This window comes from Cnephaeus nilssonii (genome assembly GCF_951640355.1).
Source record: "Cnephaeus nilssonii genome assembly, chromosome: 6".
NCBI classification, from domain to species: Eukaryota; Metazoa; Chordata; class Mammalia; order Chiroptera; family Vespertilionidae; genus Cnephaeus; species Cnephaeus nilssonii.
Genome location: NC_137077.1, coordinates 47,580,997 through 47,600,891, shown reverse-complemented (window position 1 = coordinate 47,600,891; position 19,895 = coordinate 47,580,997). Strand labels below are relative to the sequence as shown.

The 19,895-nt window shown below is 45.1% G+C and overlaps 1 protein-coding gene across 3 annotated transcripts in view; it reads left to right on the top strand.

The window, feature by feature from the left end:
- Nucleotides 1–778: 778 nt before the first annotated feature.
- The window catches only part of FMNL3 (formin like 3), a 58,345-nt gene continuing 39,228 nt past the window's right edge, over nt 779–19,895 (top strand). For all 3 annotated transcript variants that reach the window (XM_079773616.1, XM_079773615.1, XM_079773614.1), the window contains exon 1: nt 779–1,193. In XM_079773616.1, the coding sequence (XP_079629742.1) occupies nt 1,068–1,193 (126 nt within the window). In that variant the 5' untranslated portion in view covers nt 779–1,067. The remainder of the gene's footprint in view (nt 1,194–19,895) is intronic.

The following is a 19,895-nucleotide window of genomic DNA, read 5'->3' as shown; positions in this document are numbered from 1 at the left end:
CATGGGGTCCCCTGGAATCGGGGTGAAGTTCAGTTCTGCGTGGACTGGGAATAGGGAAGAGGTGGGTCCCTAAAGGAAATGGAGCGCTATCACTCGAGGACGAGGGATGGAGGCTCGGCTGGCAGGAAAAACAGATGCCCATCACATCATCAGTAATGACCCACCATTAGACTTAGCCCAGAACAGCATTCTTCTCTTGCCCCTCCAGCTTCGCATCCGGCCAGATCAACCTCTGAGCTGTGTAAGGTTCTCTCCTAAATGCCTTTTCACCTGTTTCTGTCCGTCAGCGTCTTCCTCATCCTCCAGTGTCAGGTTCAAAAATGATCTCCTTTATGATGACTCCTGACATATTTACTCTCTCCCTAGTTATTTCTACTTCTCTTGTAGTTATCTTTTCATACTTTGCCCTGTATTTTACTGACTTGTATACAGTGTGAGCTCCTCGTGGAAAAGGGTCCATTTCCCAACTGTCCAAACCGACACCTCACACCCTCCGCAACTGCAGCGATTAGATGCGCGCCAGGGCCGCCAGGGCGCGCTAGGCGCCAGGCGCGAGGCCGCCGGGGGCGGGAGGCGCTGTGATTGGCAGGAGCGGCCGTCAATCAGGCGCAGGCGGGAGCGGGGCGGGAGGAGGGGCCTGCATGAATGGGGCGCGCGGCGAGCGGGCTCCAGTCGGCGCTCGCGGGGGGAAGCCAGAGTCCCGGCAGGGAGTGGGTGGGAGGAAGCGAGGGGGGGGGGGGGGAGGGTGAGCGGGGGAGGAAGGGAAAGAGCGCGGGGGGCGGGGAGGGGCAGCGCCGGGTTGGTGCGCCGAGAGAGGCGAGGCGCGGGTGTGAGCTAGAGTCGTGGCCCCCGTGCCGGTAGCTTCTGAGCCGCTGTCCGCTGCGCGGCCTCCGCCCTCGCTGCGGGCGGTCGCCTGCGGACCCCCGAGAAGCCCCCGGAGTCCCCGATCGGGCCGAGGAGTGAGGACGGGGAATCGGCGCTGAGAGAAGAGCCGGACCGAGCGGCCAAGCCCAAGGCCCCCGGGAGTGGAGGTGGGGGGCTGAGGCCCCCAAGGGGGCCCCGCCGCGATGGGCAACCTGGAGAGCGCCGATGGGGGTCCGGGCGAACCGCCCTCTGTCTCGCTGCTGCCGCCGCCCGGCAAGATGCCGATGCCTGAGCCCTGTGAGCTGGAAGAGAGGTTCGCCCTGGTGCTGGTGAGAGCGGAGCCCAGTCCCTTCCCCCTCCTACCGCCCCCCAGGTCGCAGCGCCCGGGGTGGGATTTGGCCGCGGTTCCCCCTCTGGCCCACCCTTTCAGTCAGGGCTTCCGACAGACGCCGTCCTCCAGTGCCTTTCTGGAAACCTCTGAGCAGCCGCCGGCCGGCCGGCCCGACAGCCCCGTCAGCCCCGTCGGGGACGACCGAGGTCTCAACCACTGGACACTTAGGAGGGGGGGGTCCCCAGCCCGGGACTCCAGACTTCTCCCCCCGCCCTCCCTTCTGCTGCCCTGCTCACTTCTCCCCACTTCCCCGACATTCTTCCCAGGCCCCTCGATTCTCCTTCCTAAGCCTCCGGCTGGTGCGGGGAAATTCAATTCGGAAGCTTGGGCCGGGCCACTCTTCAGCCTAAGTCCGGGCTCTCTGACTGGGGAGACTGCCTCTCGTGTTAATATGGAGGCTTTCCAGGGAGTGGGTCCCACTCCCGGCCCGGACCAGATGTTTGGGGGAGGTTACGGGGAATGGGGAGGGGACTGGCAGATCTTGAAGGAGGTGGAATAAAGAGTGATGCCATTCTACTCATTTTCAGAACGGCCTGCAGGCATCCTGCAAAGTTACAGTGGATTTGCCTAAAAGGGCTGAACATGTGGATAAGCCATTTCACTAGTGTATTTTTCCAATTGAAACAATACACAAACCTTCCTGCCTCCCCTCCCCCCTGCTTTTTATGTTAAGCCCTAGTAGGCTGATTTGTGTTCGTTGCCTGTTTCTTTTTAGTCTTCCTGTAAGGTTCCCAAATGATCTGTACAGATGAGTTTTTAGAGCTGACTTTGGGATTCTCCTTTGGTATGGGAATTGGACATTGATTCCGGTGGCTCGCTGGGTAGAGAGGATCGGAGCTGGTATCATTGGGATGGAGCCAGACATATGTTGGAGCTAAAAATGAAGTTTTGGAGAAAGAAAGTGAACTAGGTGATGGAATATTTACTAACAGAGGTCAAATAAATGACTTGGGGAAATAGTTCCCAGTTCCTCAAAGAACTCTCTAAGAGGCAGTGTTAATGCTGCTGTTATTGTTGTATGACCTGAAGGGCTGACTTTGCCTTTGCCCAGGAGAAGGGATAAGTTGTGGACTTAGCAGCCTTATTGGATTTCATCTGCCTTGGAATAGTGAGATTAGATCTGTTGGCATCAGTGGAGCTGTCTGGGGATCCTGGTCTCTCTGATGGTGCAGGGCCTGACATCAGCCCAGTGGCACCACAGCCAGATCAGAGAGCATCCATGGGGTCCTAAGGGGAAGCAGTGTTACTGGCACCTCTCTGCCCACAGCTTTGCAGAGGGCCAAAGGGATCTGGGCCATACATCCTGTGCCCTCTGCATTTCCCCATGCCTCCTAAGGGGGTTGGGGTGAGTCAGTGATTACTAATGTGCTGTGGCCATCTCTGGGACTTGGCGCCCTTGAGAACAAGAGCTCAACTGTTGGGAAAAACAGTGGGAGGGAATCTGCACTCCAGTGGGGGGTGAAAACCCCCAGTGAGCTGGCATGATGTAGCCTCTGAAATGTAGAGAAAGAGGTGGACTGGGTAGGGGGCTGCCTTAGGTAGGGGCTGCCAGGCCATTGGTTGTGAGAGCTCAGAACCAGAATCAATCTTGTCCTCATCGGAGCTTGGTTGATAAATTTGTTTAGTTGGCAAGTTGATGGCTTAATATCCACAAAATGCATGTGATTACTAGCCAGAGCACCCAGAAAACCCAGGTTAATCAGGGGACTGGACCACCCACTTGCAAGCCTTCCTTTTGGTATAAAGTTTTGATTTGTTTCCTTGTGGCTTTTGTTTTGGTCTTGTTCTGTGTGCCTGAGCTGCTGCTGATGGGGGTTGGAACAGGGCAGGCCAGGGCTAGTTAGCTGTCTTAAGAGAGAAGGGGATTTTACCTCACTTTTCCAACACAGCGAAATTGTGTTTTCTTGTGGACTTGAGTTCTCTAGGGGCTGTTAAATATCTCTTTTCCTCTGCTACTGAAACATGCCCTATATTACTATCCTTCAGGAACAATACTAGCTGTTGGCTGTTTGACCCTGGAATCGTCTCAGGTATATTTCTTGAAGTCAGGAGGAACAGAGTGTAGTAGAAAAAAACAGGGCTCTGTCTTAGCAATTGTCTTAACCAGTCTGAGCCTCATCTATAAATTTTATAGATTTACTTATCTGTAATTTGGAGCTAATAATACCCATACTGTGGTATTGTGGAAAAAAAAATGGTGAGCTGTATGTAAGGAGCTTGGCACCCAGTAGATACTCAATGTAGATTAGCTGCTTTCTTATTTTTAAACATTTTTTAATATGTTTTTTTAAAATTGATTTTAGAGAGAGAGGAAGGGAGAGGGAGAGAGAGGTGAGGGGGAGAGGAGAGAGAGAGAGAGAGAGAGAGAGAGAGAGAGAGAGAGAGAGAGAGAAACATCGGCTACCTCCTGCCTTCCCTCTACTGGGGATCAAACCCGCAACTCAGGCATGTGCCCTGACTGGGAATCCAACTGACAGGGCCTCCAGGTGCATGGGATGATGCTCACCCAACTGAGCCACACTGGCCAGGGCAGCTGCTTTTCTTGCTTGTGTCAGACAATCAAGACAAGGGTCAGACAAGCTGCTCCTTTTTCATCCTTTTCTTTCCAAGATTGTCAGTTTTACTATAATTGATTTCCTTTCAGAAAAAGCCAAATAGTATTTGGGGGATTTGTTGAAGGTGACTTACTGGTGTCCTGGTTAAGCATCTGGATTTTCAAGTCAAAGTGGGCTCGAATACTGGCTCTCTAATCTCTAGTTAGAAAAGTGTTTGACCTCAAGCAAGTTATTTAATCTCTTTGAGTCCCAATTTCCTCTTATAAATAGGGATAATAATAGTATTTGCCACATGAGATTGTTATGTGGATTTAATGAAACTGGAAGTCAAGTACTTAGCAAAGTCTGCATGTACTACATGCTCAGTAAGTAGTAATTTTAAATATGTAGTTCTTAGCAATGATTTAGATCTGAGACCACTTGTATTCCCAAATTGGGATTTTAAGTTTAGAAATCTGATGAAGCCAATCTCAGGATATGTCTGCTGCTGTTAGATGGAGGGCTTCCCCAGTCCCCATGTATCTATGGAAACCCCCCTGAAAAGCACCCTGGTTGAGGAAGTTGTATCATTGCTGAGTCAAGGCCACAGACTCCCAGCTTTCTGATGCAGACACATGATCTGACCTATAGCCTGTCAGCCGAGGTTGGAGAGCTCCAAGTCTGAGGTCATGAGGTGATTTGTTCAGGACATTGATCCCAAGAGTCCTAACCCAGCCCAGGATTTCCCTACCGACCCCCCCTTCCCCTTCATCCCTGGGTGTAGCTGAGGCCCCTTATTGGTCCCATCTGGCTTCCACCATACCCTGCGTAATGTACAAATAGTATTGTTTTCTAGGTGCCTCGATATGAAAAAGATTGCAAGGCTGCTGTTATGCTTTTTCTTTGGGATTCTTTCTTACACCCCCTCCTCTCACCGGCCCCCCCGCCCCCAGCCGTCTGAGCAGCAGCTCCCATTCTGTTGAGTATTGAGCGGTCTAGGGATGGGTAGTTATTGGGGCTCCTCTTTATTAATACTGGGATGAGAGCTGATCTCTGGTCTGATAAAGCACCAGTCTGTGTTTTGGTACCAACTAGATTACAGTCCACCCTTGATTACTCAGAAGCTAGCATTCTGGCCAGTACCGGCCTTTCCTTAGATAGAAAGGGGAGGTAGAGGACTGTAAGGGCATTGAAAGGATAAGTTTTTCTCTTTGCTGACTGACTTAGACTTGAAACAGAGTCTAAAGATTCTGACGCCAGAAAAAGCCCAGAATATCCCTCAGGAGGAGGTTCTCAGCATCAGGGGTGAGGGTGGGGGGGTCGTGTGACAGGCTGTCTCTGCCGTGGCTCCTCCTCTCACACTTCCCTGGTGATGACTGATGACTTGGGGTTTGCAGTAAGTGTAGCATTGATGTGGAGGCTAAGCTGGTCTGGGTGCTAGTTGTCTAAGAGGCCTTGACAAGGCCTTCTTTGACACAGAAAGGGACTGGGGAAAAGTTGGGACTAAATATCAAGTTCCAAATTGCCATGGTGGAAATTTCCCCCCCAGCCCTGGAGATTTTGGTGAATTAGTTCTGGCTGGAATAGAACTTGGGGAGGGGGGGCCCTTGACAGCAGCAGCAGGTGAGAGGAACCCCTCTTGTATAGAGACTTCAGTGAGAAGACCCTAGGCCACAGAGAGGAGCTTGACCTGCCCATGTGACCCTGCCTTAGACTAAGGGAGGTGTGTGTATGTATGTGTGGGGATGGTCTGGTGCAGGGGTCCTCAAACTTTTTAAACAGGGGGCCAGTTCACTGTCCCTCAGACCGTTGGAGGGCCGAACTATAGTTTTTAAAAAAAACTACGAACAAATTCCTATGCACACTGCTAAGTCAGCTGCTAAGCAGGACAGGCAGCAGCGGCGGGCCGGATAAATGTCCTCGGCGGGCCGCATAACACCTGGCGGGCCGGATAAATGTCCTCGGCGGGCCGCATGTGGCCTGCGGGCCGTAGTTTGAGGACCCCTGGTCTGGTGGAATGGACTCCTTGTCATTTGGGACTGTTTCCATTGTTCAGAAGGTGATTCAGATTTGTTTCCTATTTCTCTTAAAGTAATATTCTCAAAAAAAAGTATGGGCAATTAGAAGAAAAGATTGAAGATTTCGGTTGAAGAAAAAAAAATTCATATTTATTTAGTTCCTTTACCAAATGGAGCCAATATGTTTTATTTTTTTCTCTGCATAGGGTTTTATATAATGTGATATATATATACCCAGTTTGGGGTGTTTTTGTTGTTATTTTATTAGTTTTCCCAGGCTAATCACTGTAAACATTTTAAAATGCTTGTACAGTGGCCCATCAAATGAATGGACCATTGTTTACTTAAGTATCCCCCTATTGTTAGACATTTAGGTTATTTGCTATCGTAAACAAGTTGTGATGAACATCTTGGTGTTCAAAGACTTTTCAGTATTTAGAGCTTTCCTTAGGATAGAAACCCAAAATTGAACATGCCAGGTTGTAGGATATGTTTTATAAGTACCTAAATACATATTATAAGTACCTAAATACATATTTCTAAATGGTTTTCTAAAAAGAGAATAATGCATATGAGTATCCTCAAAGAGAGGGAGGAGGATTGAGAATAGCTTCTTTTCTCCTGATTATGAAAATAACACACGTTTATTAAGCAAATTTGGAAGTTAAAAATATAAAGAAGTACAAAGTATATAGAAGAGTATAAAGAAGAGAATTAAGCCCTAGCTAGTTTAGCTCAGAGGATAGAGCATCAGGCTGTGGACTGAAGGGTTCTGGGTTTGATTCGGGTCAAGGGCATGTAGGCTCGATCCCTGGCCCTGGTCAGGGTACATGTGGGAAACAACCAACAGTGTTTCTCTCTCTCTGTCTCTTCCCTTCCCTTCCACTATTTCTAAAAATAAGTGGAAAAATATCCTCTGGTAAGGATTAACAACAGCAACAAAAATTACCTGTAATCTCACTATCTTCTATTAACATGTTGATGTACTTATATATATTCTAACAATTAGAATCATACTATGCATATTGTTTCATAAACTGACTTTTTATTTTACTGTTTTTTAAAAATATATTTTTATTGATCTTAGAGAAAGGAAGGGAGAGGGAGAAGGGGATAGAAACATCATGAGAGAGAATCATTGATCAGCTGCCTCCTATACACACCCTACTGGGGATTGAGCCTACAACCCAGACATGCGCCCTGACCAGGAATTGAATCGTGACCTCCTGGTTCATAGTTTGACACTCAACCACTGAGCTATACCAGCCAGGCTTATTTTACTATTTTAAGCATTTTCTCATTTGTTTAAATATTCTTCAGTATCATAATTTTATGGCTGCATAGTACTCTATAATATCTTATTTTATTACTGCCTTATAGTTTTCTCTTTTTGCTATTGTTATTAACACTGTGATGAATATCCTGTGCATAAACATTTGTTTATGCATCTCTGATTATTTTCTTAGGATAAATTACGAGAAGTCAAGTTATTGGGTCAAAGGCTTTTGAGCCCTAACTGGTTTGGCTCAGTGGATGGAGCGTCGGCCTGCGGACTGAAGGGTCCCAGGTTCGATTCCAGTCAGGGGCATGTACCTTGGTTGCGGGCCCATCCCTAGTGGGAGGTGTACAGGGGGCAGCTGATCGATGTTTCTCTCTCATCGATGTTTCTGACTCTCTATCCCTCTCCCTTTCTCTCTGAAAAACCAATAAAAAATGTATTTTTTAAAAAAGGCTTTTGAGAAATATGCCTTCTAAAAAAGTTGTTGGCTTTTCCATTCATAGTGTCAGTGTCTTCCTTTCTCTATAAACTAACAATTACGGGATGATTTAATTTTTAAAAATCTTTGCAAATTTCATTAATGAGAAATGATATCTTGTTTTACTTTGCATTTTTATCAACATTTCATCATAGGTGTTTTGGCCATCTTTTGTTTGTGTCCTTTGCTCTCTATTGGGATTTTATTATATATACATATTTCTATGTAATAAATGTATACATTTTCACACATTTCCATTATAAAATGTTTCTCACATATAATTATTATGTAAGATTAAAAAAATAATAAAATGACCACCAGTGTATTCACTGTGTGTTCTTGAAATTGCTTCCTGTCCCTTAAAATTTCTTCTCCTTGCTGTCTTATCTGGGATGAAAAAGCTCTTTTAACTCAGGATTTGTTGGGTCTGTTTTTGTAGCTAGGACAGTCCAGGTGGCAGCCACACCAGTGCTTCATAGCTCTATCTGTGGGGAAACAACTGCCACAGCTGATGAGAACAGGAACTGGTGGTGGTGGAAATAGAGCTAATCTTCATTGAAGTGAAAAAAAGAAGCCAAGGTGGAGAGGAAATGAGACCACAGATCCTTCCCTGCCCCCGAGGTTGCCTGGGAAGGCTAGCTGAAGCCAGGGCCCTGTTCTGTGGTCAAGACCAAAGTATCCTCCCTAGAACTGACTGTCGTGGCCGAGGGGACCGCAGTGCTGCTGCCTGAAGTTCATGTGTTATCTGGTCAGCCAGGCTGGTCACCTCCATTCTAGGGAGGCATTCTACCAAGTCTGAGCTGAACTGAAGCAGTGCCAGGGAAAGGCCGGGGGGTTCATTCCATTTCGGAAGTGCACTTTAGAGAAGAGGAAGGACCTTTTTCTTTGAAGATAAGATAGGGTGCTATCTCTACACAGCTTCCCCCCACCCTCGCTTCTCTCTGGATACTTTAGGGATGCCTCTTAGAAAAGCCCCAGATGGGAACTTGGGGGTTTTAAGATTGTCATCCATGATGAAGAAAAGTGGATTCCAGAAAAGAGGTGAATTGGGCAGCTAGAATTCCTGAGTTCCCGTTTCTAGTCTCTCTTTTGCCTCCCTCAGCAGAGCCACATCTTGGTATTTTGTTTTCCTTTCACGGGGGAGAATGAGCCCCCAAGAAAGATATGGAACTATTGTGTTGCCTCTCTGTCCTTGAGATACTCTGGTTGTCTTTGCCTCCCACCCTCCATTCTACTTCTCTTTTCATCTTTCAGAATCTGCTTTTCAGATTTTCTTAACCTTTCTGTCTTCCATCACCTCACAACTTTACTAATATGCATATTCTTTTCAGTTTATAAAGTACTTTGAGTTTCTTGAGAGGTGTTCTAAATAATGTTCAGAACTGCAAGGAACGAACAGAATTATTTATGTGACAAATTTTGCCAGAAGAGGAACAGTTTAGACTATTGTATACCCATGATGGTTCAGTCCTTGTCCTCATCTCTTCTCCTTGTCCCCTCCCCATCTCTTTTACCACCACTTTAACTTAGCATTATCATCAGGGCTGGAGATGGGTTGGTAGTCTTGCCTCTGGGTGTCTAAAAATATTAACAGGGAAGGCATGTATGTATTCTCTTCCCCTGCTTGCTCATTTCTACTCAGATCTAGACTAGAGAATGTCATAGCCCTCCTCCAATTGCTCATCCCTCTCTAAGTAAGCTGGTATTTGGGTACTTTATCCTGATATCCTGTTTCAAGAACTACCTACAACTTAGAGCAGAGTTAATTTCTGCTAGTTTTTCCCAGCTTCCGTGTAGGGAGCTGGGGAGCCAATCCCTAGATCTTCCCAGTTTCCCATGTAACCTAAAAAAAAAAAAAAGAAAGAAAGAAAAAAAAATCCATTCTTGGTGGAAGTAGTTGGTGTGAGACTCTTGCTGGTTCAGGATGGTTTGAAAGTTTGGAGTCAGAAGACTTGGGTTCTGATCCACCTTTATAGCCTTCCCCTTCCCCGCTCCCCCCTCTCCCCACTGGGCCAAACCAGAACTTTTCTGAGCCAATTTCATCCTTTATGAAATGAGTGATGATAACACCTACCTTACAGTGTCTGGAGGAAGCTTAAAGTAGAAAAAAACATAGTGAAAATACTTTGTAATTTATAAAGGTTATACAAATAAATGTTTGCGCCCTATACAGTACCCAGTATAGCACCTCTGTTCCTTTAAGTTAAAGTGGTTCTCAAATGGGGGAGGTATTGTCCCAGCAGGGAGTTTTGGGAAACAAGTGAGGATTTGTTTATCACATTGAGGGGAGGGGGGATATTAACCATCCTAAGGTGTTTGGGTCATCCTCACACAATAAAGAATGATCCTATTCCCCTAGCCTAGCCGGTTTGGCTCAGTGGATAGAGCATCAGCCTGCGGACTCAAGGGTCCCGGGTTTGATTCCAGTCAAGGGCACATGCCTGGGTTGTGGGTTCCATCCCCTGTGTGGGGCATGCAGGAGGCAGCCGATCAATGATTCTCTCTCATCTTTGATGTTTCTATCTCCCTCTCTCTTCCTCTCTGAAATCAATAAAATATATTTTTAAAAAAGAAAAAAGAATGATCCTATCCACAATGCTGATAAGCACCCCTGCTGAGAATCCTCTTCTACTAATCTTTACCTCCGCTGTCCTGTGTTTCAGTTAGAGATGAAGCTACAAGAGCAGTAAAAGTGAAGGCAGAGCCATAGTTGTTGGTGCTTTCTTTGTTTTGCCCATTTCCTATTATTAGAGGCAGATCTCTTTGTATTACCTCTACCTGTAGGTTTAGTGCTTGATTCCCTCTGTTCTGTGGGTTCTACTCTGAAACTTATCACGAAGCAGCTTGGGCCCGGCCTGTGGGTCAGCGTGGTCCAATAATTGAACATAGACCTAGAACCAGGAGGTCATGGTTTGATTCCAGGGCATTTGCCCCGGTTGTGGGCTCGGGCTTGGATCCCCATTGTGGAGCATGCAGGAGGTAGCCAATCAATGATTCTCATTATTGATGTTTCTATCTCTCTCTCCCTCTCCCTTCCTCTCTGAAATCAATAAAAATATATTCTTTTAAAAAAGAAGAAGAAGCAGAAGCTGGTATGAGCCAGTGTGGCTCAGTTAGTTGGAGTGTTGTCCCATGCACTGACGAGTCTCAGATTCAATTTCCAGTCAGGGCACATACCCAGGTTGTATGTTCCATCCCCAGTTGGGGCACGTGTGGGAGGCAACTGATAGATGTTTCTTCTCACATCAATGTTTCTCTCTTCCTCTCCCTTCCTCTTTCTCTAAAGAAAAAGGAAGAGAGAAGCAGCTTGGGGTATACATACTTCACTGCTGACCTTTGTCTACCCTCTGGTTAGTTCGTCAAACCAGGGTAAAAGTTCTAGTTTGGGAATATATTTGAGAGATCTTTCAACAGTGCTTCTGAATCTTTTGGGTAACGGACCCTTTTTTGTTTATTTATTTATATTATATTTTTACTTATTTCAGAGAGGAATGGAGAGGAAGAGAGAGATAGAAACGTCAGTAATGAGAATCATTGATCGGCTGCCTCCTGCATGCCCCCTATTGAGGACTGAGCCCGCAACCCGGGCATGTGCCCTTGACCGGAATTGAACCCAGGACCCTTCAGTCCACAGGCCGGCGCTCTATCCACTGAGCCAAACCGGCTACAGCTAGGGACCCTTTTTAAAATCTGATTAAACCTGTGACCCCTAATTCTCCTCCTCCCCCTCCCATGCATATGTGCATGCACGTGCGTACACACACACACACACACACTATTTGGTGGGGGAGGGGTGATAGCCCATTTTTGGATCTGCTAAGGAATCCTCCCTGGCCTTGAGTCTAGAGGAATGGGAAGGTAGTGTTGGGTGAGGAGAAGCCCCTGCGGTACTTGATACAAACAGTACTCTTGATATTTTGTAAGGAGAAGAGCCCTGGTTATCAGTTCAGATAAAATGCCTGTTGGTGGTTCCAAAAAGAGCTTGTTGAAACTTGGCTGACTCCCATCCAGAGAGAGATAGTCTGGCCCCTGGACATTTTGATTTAAACTTTGATTAAGGAAGCTTTATGTAGGGTCTGCCTCTTTGAGCTAGATCCTCAGGATCAGCGATCACCAACCGGTGGTCCGTGAGGTCCAAAAGGTTGGCAACCGCTGCTCAGGAACACCCAGGTAGGGATGACAGGATTAACTTTTACAAGCCAGGGAGACCAGCGGTATTCTTGCAATATGTCCCAAAGGTTAGATTATATCCTCTGTTTGGAGGTATTGCTTGCCTAAAGATGCAATTCCCTCCTGCAGGCCTAAGGTCTCCGGGACTATCCAGGCACTTGGCTTCCCAGGCTGTGCATGAGAGGGGACTGCGAGCATCCAGTCTCCTATTGCTTTCTACCTTACAAAAGCAAAACGAAAAACAAAACAAAAAAAACCCTGCCCTCTTTTCTACTGCTCAGAATATTTCATACTAAATTTTTTGAAGAAAAATTCAGAGCTTTTGAAGGTCCTTACTTATATGAATAAAAGTTTTTTTCGGGACAATGTAAGAGCATTTTTTTTTCTGTGTGGAGTCTTCCATCTCATTCTTTTAGGAATGGCTTAGCTTCTTGTCTCCACCAAATGCCTGGATTTAACTTGTATATATTAAGGAAAGAGAATTAACATTTGTTGGTTATATGCTGCATGCTTTTACATTTAACTTGACAACAACTCTGTGAGACAGTTACTTCTATTTTACAGGTGATGAAACCAGGGCTCAGAGGGGTTAACTGATTTAGAGAAGGTCTCAGCTACCAATAAATGTCACTTACTTTTAGCAAAATTTTTTGGTAAGATATTTTGTTCATATTAAAAGGACTGCTAGAAATGCAACTTCTAAAAGATGCTTAACCCTTGATTATATATATAGATTTAAAAATGCATAGAAAATTTTCTGGAAGGACACAAATAAAACTGATAACAATAGTTACCTCTAGACTGCAGGGAGGGAACCATATGGGAGAAAAAGGGTCAAAATTTAGCTTTATCCTGCTTACATTTTTTGCAAGAAGAATGTGCTTATGTGTTAGTTATATAATTAAAAGTTAAAGAAAAAATTTTTACTTCACTATAAATCAAGGAAGTGAACATTTAAATGATATACTTTTAATACTAATTATCTGGGTGAAATTTTAAAGATTGACAATGTCCGTGGTTGTCATTATGATACATTAATACACTATTAATGGTAGAGTAATTTGGTATAGACATTTTAGAAGGCATTTTATAGGGCTTATCAATTTCAAATATGCATACCCTTTAACTCAGCCACCTCACTTCCAGGAAACTGCCCTATAGAACTGTTCACACATGTGCACGAAGGTGCCTGGAAAGGGTCCTCGGAGCTGCATTGTTAACAGTAAAAAACTGGAAACAACTTGATTGTACATTTCCTGCCCAAATCTATTTCTCTTCCATCTTCTAGTTACTCAAGGCAAATACTGGGAGTTATCTTTAATATTTCCTTCTCCCTTCCTCCTTTCCAATCTATCAGCAAGCCTTGACAAGTTTTTTTCCAAAAGTATATCTCAGATTTACCCATTCTATCTATCTCTACTGCTACCTGCCTCAGTTGAAGCCAATATCGGCTCTTCCTTGTATTACATCCAACTACTGGCCTCCAGTTTCCTCCACTGCCCCTTTCTCCATCCTCTTATCCATTCTCCACAAAACAGCCAAATTTTAAAAATTTATTGATTTGAGAGAGAGAGGGCAAGGGAGAGAGAAAGAGAAACATCGATTTGTTGTTCCACTTATTTATGCATTCATTGGTTGCTTCTTACATGTGCCCTGACCAGGGATCAAACCTGCAACCTTGGTGTATCAGGATGACACTCCAACCAACTGAGCCACTTGGCCAGGGACACAGCCAAGTTTAAACTATAAATCAACTAGCATTATTCCCCTGCTTAATACAAAAAAAAAGCAAAGTCCTGGCCTTGGCCCTTAGGGACTGCATAATTTGGCTCCTGCTGACCTCTTTAACCTTACTTGCCTTCCTGTTTACTAAGCTTCACATTAGCCTTCTTTCAGTTCAGGACAAATTCCTTTCTGTCTCAGGTCCTTTGCACAAGATGTTTCCTCTCCTGGAATGCCCTTTCCCTGGCTCTTCAAATGGCTTGATCCAGCTTATGTGTCAGGTCTCAGTTTTTAAAATGCCTTCTCTCAGAGAGACCTTTCTCCCTTATTATTTTCTGTCTTAATGTCCTGTTCATTTCTTTTGGTATTATTTTCCATTTGGAAATTATTTGCTTGATTATTTATTACTAGAGGTCCGGCCTGCGGGATTGGGCCAAAACTGGCTCTCCGACATTCCCAGAGGGGTCCCGGATTGCGAGAGGGTGAAGGCCAGGCTGAAGGACCCCACTCATGCACGATCGGCCGGTGAGGGGCACAAGAGGTTGGCCAGCCGGGGAGGGACCACGGGAAGGCTCCAGAGCGTGTCTGGCCCATCTCACTCAGTCCCCAGCGCTGGACCCCAGCAGCAAGCTAACCTACAAGTCGGAGCATCTGCCCCCTGGTGGTTAGTGCACATCATAGCAAGCGGTTGAGCAGCCTTAGCATATCATTAGCATATAATGCTTTGATTGGTTGAACAGACAACTGGATGACTGAACACTTAGCATATTAGGCTTTTATTATACAGGATCTGTCTCTTCAGACTGTTGACTCCATGAAGGTGGAGACTTTATGTATGCTTATCACTATACAGCCAGGTAGGCACCCAATAAACAGTTGTGGCTGATGGGAATCTCCAAGATATGTACGTGTGTGTGTAAATATAATAATCTAAAAAGGCAATTGAAAGAAGACTATCTATAATGCTTTATAAAGCCACATGTTTGTCTGTTAATATATAGAAAAAAAGCCCGGAGGAATCACCACAAGTTGTTAACTATGATGACCTAAGGACGGGGGTGGATACTGTTGGGGCTGAACAGTGACTCATTTTTTTATTCTATAAGCTTTTGAGTTGATTGATTTTTTTTTTAATGTACTTATTCCTTCTTTAAGGAAAAAGGAAGAATAAAAATAGGGAAGACTCAACTTTTATTGCAAAAAAAGAAAACTCCTTTCTCTTATTCTCTGCACTGAGCCAAAAGAAGAGAAGAAAAGGGAGACAGGCCACCAGTGAGGTCAGCAACTGGCCAAGCCCTTTCCCTGCCCTGTGCTGAGCTTGGTGCTAGTTTTCAGAGTAGAAAGAATCCTAAGAGCTGCTCTTCTACCCTGAAGCTGTATTTTAAGTTCTTAAAAGTAGGCATGGTCTTGGTCCCCAGACACAGCCAGTCTGGATATTTTTAGCCTCTTTCATTTCCAGGCCAGTGAAAGCTGCACCTTCAGCCTTAGCAGAACTGTAACAGGTGAAGTCAGCAAAGAGAATACACATAAGCTCTGGACTTCACTGCAGCTGAGCTTCCCAAAGTCAGATAAGTTCAGCAGCCCTGACACCCATGGAAGCCACATTCTCTAGATTCTTGTCTCCCAGGAATATGGATAGCTCAGAATTTTAATAGCTAACATTTATTGAGTGCTAATCTCATGCCAGGCACCATGCAAAGCTCTTTACATACATTATCTCATTTAATCATCACAACTCTATGAAGTAGTTATTATTATCTCCATTTTATAGGTGAGGACACTGAGGTCCACAGAGGTTACATAGCTCATTTAGATCATACAGTTACGTGTTGAAGTCTGGATTTGAATCCAACAATCTGACTCCAAAGCTCATATCCTTAACTACAGTTTCCTCCTCTTTCCAGGATCAGCCCTCTTTGCCCTCAGTGCTGCTTTGGAGGTGATTGTGTAGATTATGGCAGAATATAGGAGAAGTTCTAGAACAAGTCTTCCTTTGCTAAGAGGTGTGGTGGAAAGGTTTGGGTTTTGGGGTCAGCCATACTTGGATTTGAATCTCAGCTCTCCCACCAGAACACTCATTATTCAACAAGTTTTTGTTGTTTGTTTTTTGTATGTTTTACTTTCTTTTTGCCAGTGATACCACAGGGTATATGGTGGTGAAAAAAACAAATGATCACCTTTGCCTTCATGGGGAAAGACATTAAACAAATAAATATTTAGTTATAAATTATATTTCCCTGGGAGGCAAAGAACAGATTATTAGGAGAGAGCATAACCAAGGCTCCTCACTAATTGAAGACCAGAGACAGAGAGCCTTGGAAGTCTATGAGAAACTTTCTACTTTCATTTCATTTTCCTTCCTTTCTTGATTTATTAAGGAAATGTGTCTTAGATGCCTGCTGTATACATAGCACTTTTCTGAGTGCTTTGGAGAATACCAAAGAAATAGAAGACAATGCCCACTAAGTTGGAGAGACAGAATTTTTTTTTCCCAGAGTTTATTTTTAACTGTACTTTGAAAAACTAGAGAATTAAAACAAGTTGTCTATGAGGATCTCTATGTGCCTCAGTTACTTTATCCATAATATGGGGATACTATTTTTTGCTCAATCACATGTATTTTTTTGTTGTTAATTCTCAACCGAGGATATTTTTTTCTATTGATTTTTTCAGAGAGAGTGGAAGAAAGTTGGGGTGGGGAGACAGAGAGAGAGACACATCAATTGGTTGCCTCCTGCACATTCCCTGACCGGGGATGGGGATCGAACCTGCAACTGAGATACGTGCCTTTGACCAGAATAAAACCTGTGACCCTTCAGTCTGTGGGCTGACACTAACCACTGAGCAACCCAGCTGGGGCTCAATCATGTGTATTTTGAAGACCAAATGAGATCATAATTTATGGGTGTCACACAGCTACAGGCACAGAAGGATTGGAGAGTCAGCGAAGGGTCAGCATAGGATTGCTAGTCAGGCAGTGCTCTAAGGAGGGCATTGACTTTAAGTCAAGTCTTAAAGGTGACAGGTGTGGAACAGGAGAGAGGAGGCTGTTGTAGGCCAGAGCATATGGGAGGAGATTAAAGAGGAAGAATGAGCCAGCTGTATGAGGGGGTAGCCTGGAGCCCTGTCTGCTAGGATAGAGGAGTCCCATTACAAACAGAGATGAGCTTGGATCAGAACGGATGGTTTGTTCTTAGAGAGTTTGTCTGAAGAGCTCCTGATAGTTAGAAAAGGCCATGGAGGCCTTCCTACCCACCTTTCAATGAGGAGTAGAGATTAGATGGTATGTGGTTTCTGGATATTCATGGGTTGGTTTGTTTAGCTGAATCATTGCAGCTTATGAGAAATAAATGCTTAATCCTTACATATTAGAGAATCAGAATAATTTGCTTTAAGTAAAGCTGGATAGAAGATAATCCCACAGGTTACCTCTGAACTGCAGAAGTCCAAAAATGTAGAAGTTTTCATTTCTAGTTGCCAAGCTTGGGGCTAATTCTTTCCTTTGCCAAGTCTATCTTACCTTCCTTTAGAGTAAAATGTTGTCTTGTACTAATTAATTTGTATGATCAACAACACCTTGTTCATGGTAGCTGTTCAGTACATCTCATTGCATAGTATTATGCAATGTCCAATGTTTGTGAGCCACTTTCTACCTGCTAGTGTTTTCATGAACACTGTATTAGGGCAGAGTGTAGGTGAATGGCACCCTCTCCCAGCTATCATCCAGGCCACACATATGGAAGTCACTCTAGGCTTCTTCTCCTCTCCCTTCTCCATATGTACTGCCACTGCTTTAATTGGCCCTTATCACTTGCCTAGTCTGTTGTAATAGACACTTTAGTGGTCTCTCTAGTCCAATCTTGCAGACCCACCCACCCTGATCCATTGTTATAGCTCTACGTAAAGACCTGGGGGGAAGCGTATTCTAGGAAGAGAGAGCAACCTATGCAAGCCCTGAACTTTGCACATTCGAGGAACTGAAGGAATGCCAGATTGGTTGAAAGGATGCTGAAAAGATGTTCGAGAAGGCAGAAAAGAAGTGAGCAGGGCCAGGTCATAGGGACCTTTGTGGCCTTGGAGTTCGAATATTAATTGCAGGGGAGTGACCTGATCTGCTTTATAGTTTTAAGAGTTCACTGTGGCTGCTGTGTGGAAAGCCCTGGAATCTGGCTCCCCTCTGGGCAGCATGTTGGCCTGAGTGAGACTGGGCTTCTCACTCAGGTCTGCCCAGCAAAGCTATCATGCCCTCTGCCCTTTCAGGTTTGACTGGTGCTCAGCCTTCAGCCCTATACCCCCACTCAGGCTAGAGAGGGCAGTGCCTCTGCTAGGCTGGCCCCAGTGTTTGGCGTGTCTCCCGGTGGCCTGAGCCTATAATTTGGTGGATTGGCTGGTTACAAAAATAAAAAGTACGACCTATAACTAAAGCTCAGTGGATTCAGTAAAGAGGGAGCTTTTAATTTGCCGAGGTCCTGGGCTGTATTTAACTGGAGGAGAAATGTGTCTCCTCCCTACGCTATGCTCCATTTTCTCCCTTGAGTGCCTGCTCTGGGATGCGTTAAGTCTTGTGGGGGGGTAATCTGTGGGGGACTTTAGGGAGATATTTGGGAAGAACATTAGGGTCCAAGGACAGGTTTGATGGGACTTCCTGGGAAGTCAGCATTGTTTGTCTTGCTTCTTATGTAGCCCACTGGGATGGAAGTAGAGTTTTTAAATGTTTGATTGTACGATCACTCATTCATTCAATATTATTTATTGAGTATTTACTCTGTATTTTAGACATAAGGGGTACCATAGTGAACAAAAGAGACCTGTCCCGTAATGTTCAGATTGTTGTTGGGGAGAACAATAAACAAATATACAGATATGTAATAAATGTTAAGTAGCAGTGAGTGCCATAAAGAGAAAGAAGTTAAGGGGATAGAGAGTAATGAGGCAATATTTTAGATGAGGTGACAAGGCAAATTTTGGGCAAAATAGTGAAGGGTAGCTATCTGTAGACTCTAGATCCTGGCTTCTGAGTGTTCCTCCGAAGAAGGGGCTCTCCATGGCAGTGCAGCCAGTCTGGGCAGGGCTCAGATCATTGCCCGTGTGGGGCCAGCTGGGTCCTAGCCCCAGGTGGGCCCCGTCAGAGCCTGTGGTTGCCTCTTCCTCGCTCCACTTGTCAGAACTGTCTGCAGGGCTGGGCAGGGTGCTGATTAACTGTAAATAGATACTTATTTTTCCAGGGCTCCTCAAGCCTGATTCTCTCACGATTTCCTGAAGTCACTCTGTGTGTTCCTGGCTAGAGGAGGAATAAGTCTGGCCTGGGAAACTGCAAGGAGATCAGGGATTCCTTCTGCCTGTGACCAGGTGCTTAGCCAGGTTTTTTGCAAGAGCTTTGTGGCTCAATGAATTTGGATTGGTATCCTGGTTCTGCCGTTTATTAGCACTGTGACCGTGGCCAGTGCCTTAACTTCCTTGAGCCTTAATTTCTTTATTTGTATAATCAGGATAATACTACTTAGCTTCCAGGGATTTTGTGAGGATTAAATAACATTAAAGGATCCAGGGCAGTGTATGGCAGAGTGGGTGCTCAGTAAATTTTAAATAGAAATATTCTAAGACCACTAACCTCTTGAAGTCAGAAATCTGGTATTAAGGGATCCAATGAGAATACTCAAGAAATATGAGTTATTGTTGATGGGTAGGGACTGGTTTTGTGTACCTCAGAGTTGTGAAATCACTAAAACGCACACCACACATTAGTCACCTTGTCATCCTAGTCGATGATGTTGGCTTTGTCATGACCTCTCCACAGGCCTGAGGACTTCCAGGAACCTGGGTTGCCCTTGGCCTGTCCTTTAGCCCATTTCATCTCTAGTACAGCCATGGAAGGATTGGACTTCAAGAGCCTTCGGCACTGGGGTATTTACCAAGGCCAGCACAGCCAGCACAGGCCTGCTGAGGCTGAGTCCTGTGCTCCTGGGACTTTATTGAACTCATGGTGTGGCCCTCTGTTATGTGGGCTCACTTGCAGATTGAAGATCACACACTTCCCTCCCCTCAATGCTAGCCTTAGAGTGAGGTCCAGACAATATTCTCAAACGATTGATGAGAGATAGCTAACTGGGAAGGAGCATCTTTATAGGAACCTTCTGTGTCCAGAGTATGCTTGGGCCCTTTACTTTGGACAGACTTCTTGTTTGTGGTTGTGGCATTTTGTTTTTACTTGCCTCTCAGCAGAATCAGCATCACACAAGCACTCATTATCCTCAGGCTCTGGCAGTCAGGGCACTTGGTGAATCCCTTGTAAAGTGCTCACGTCTGCACATTATTTCTGATGCATCTGGCATGAATTCCAGATTGATGGCCCAATAGCAGCTATTAGTTGCTCCCTTTGGGCTTGGTTAATTACTGCTGGCATAGTGAGTGACTAAGGAATTAAGAACCTTGTGCATTT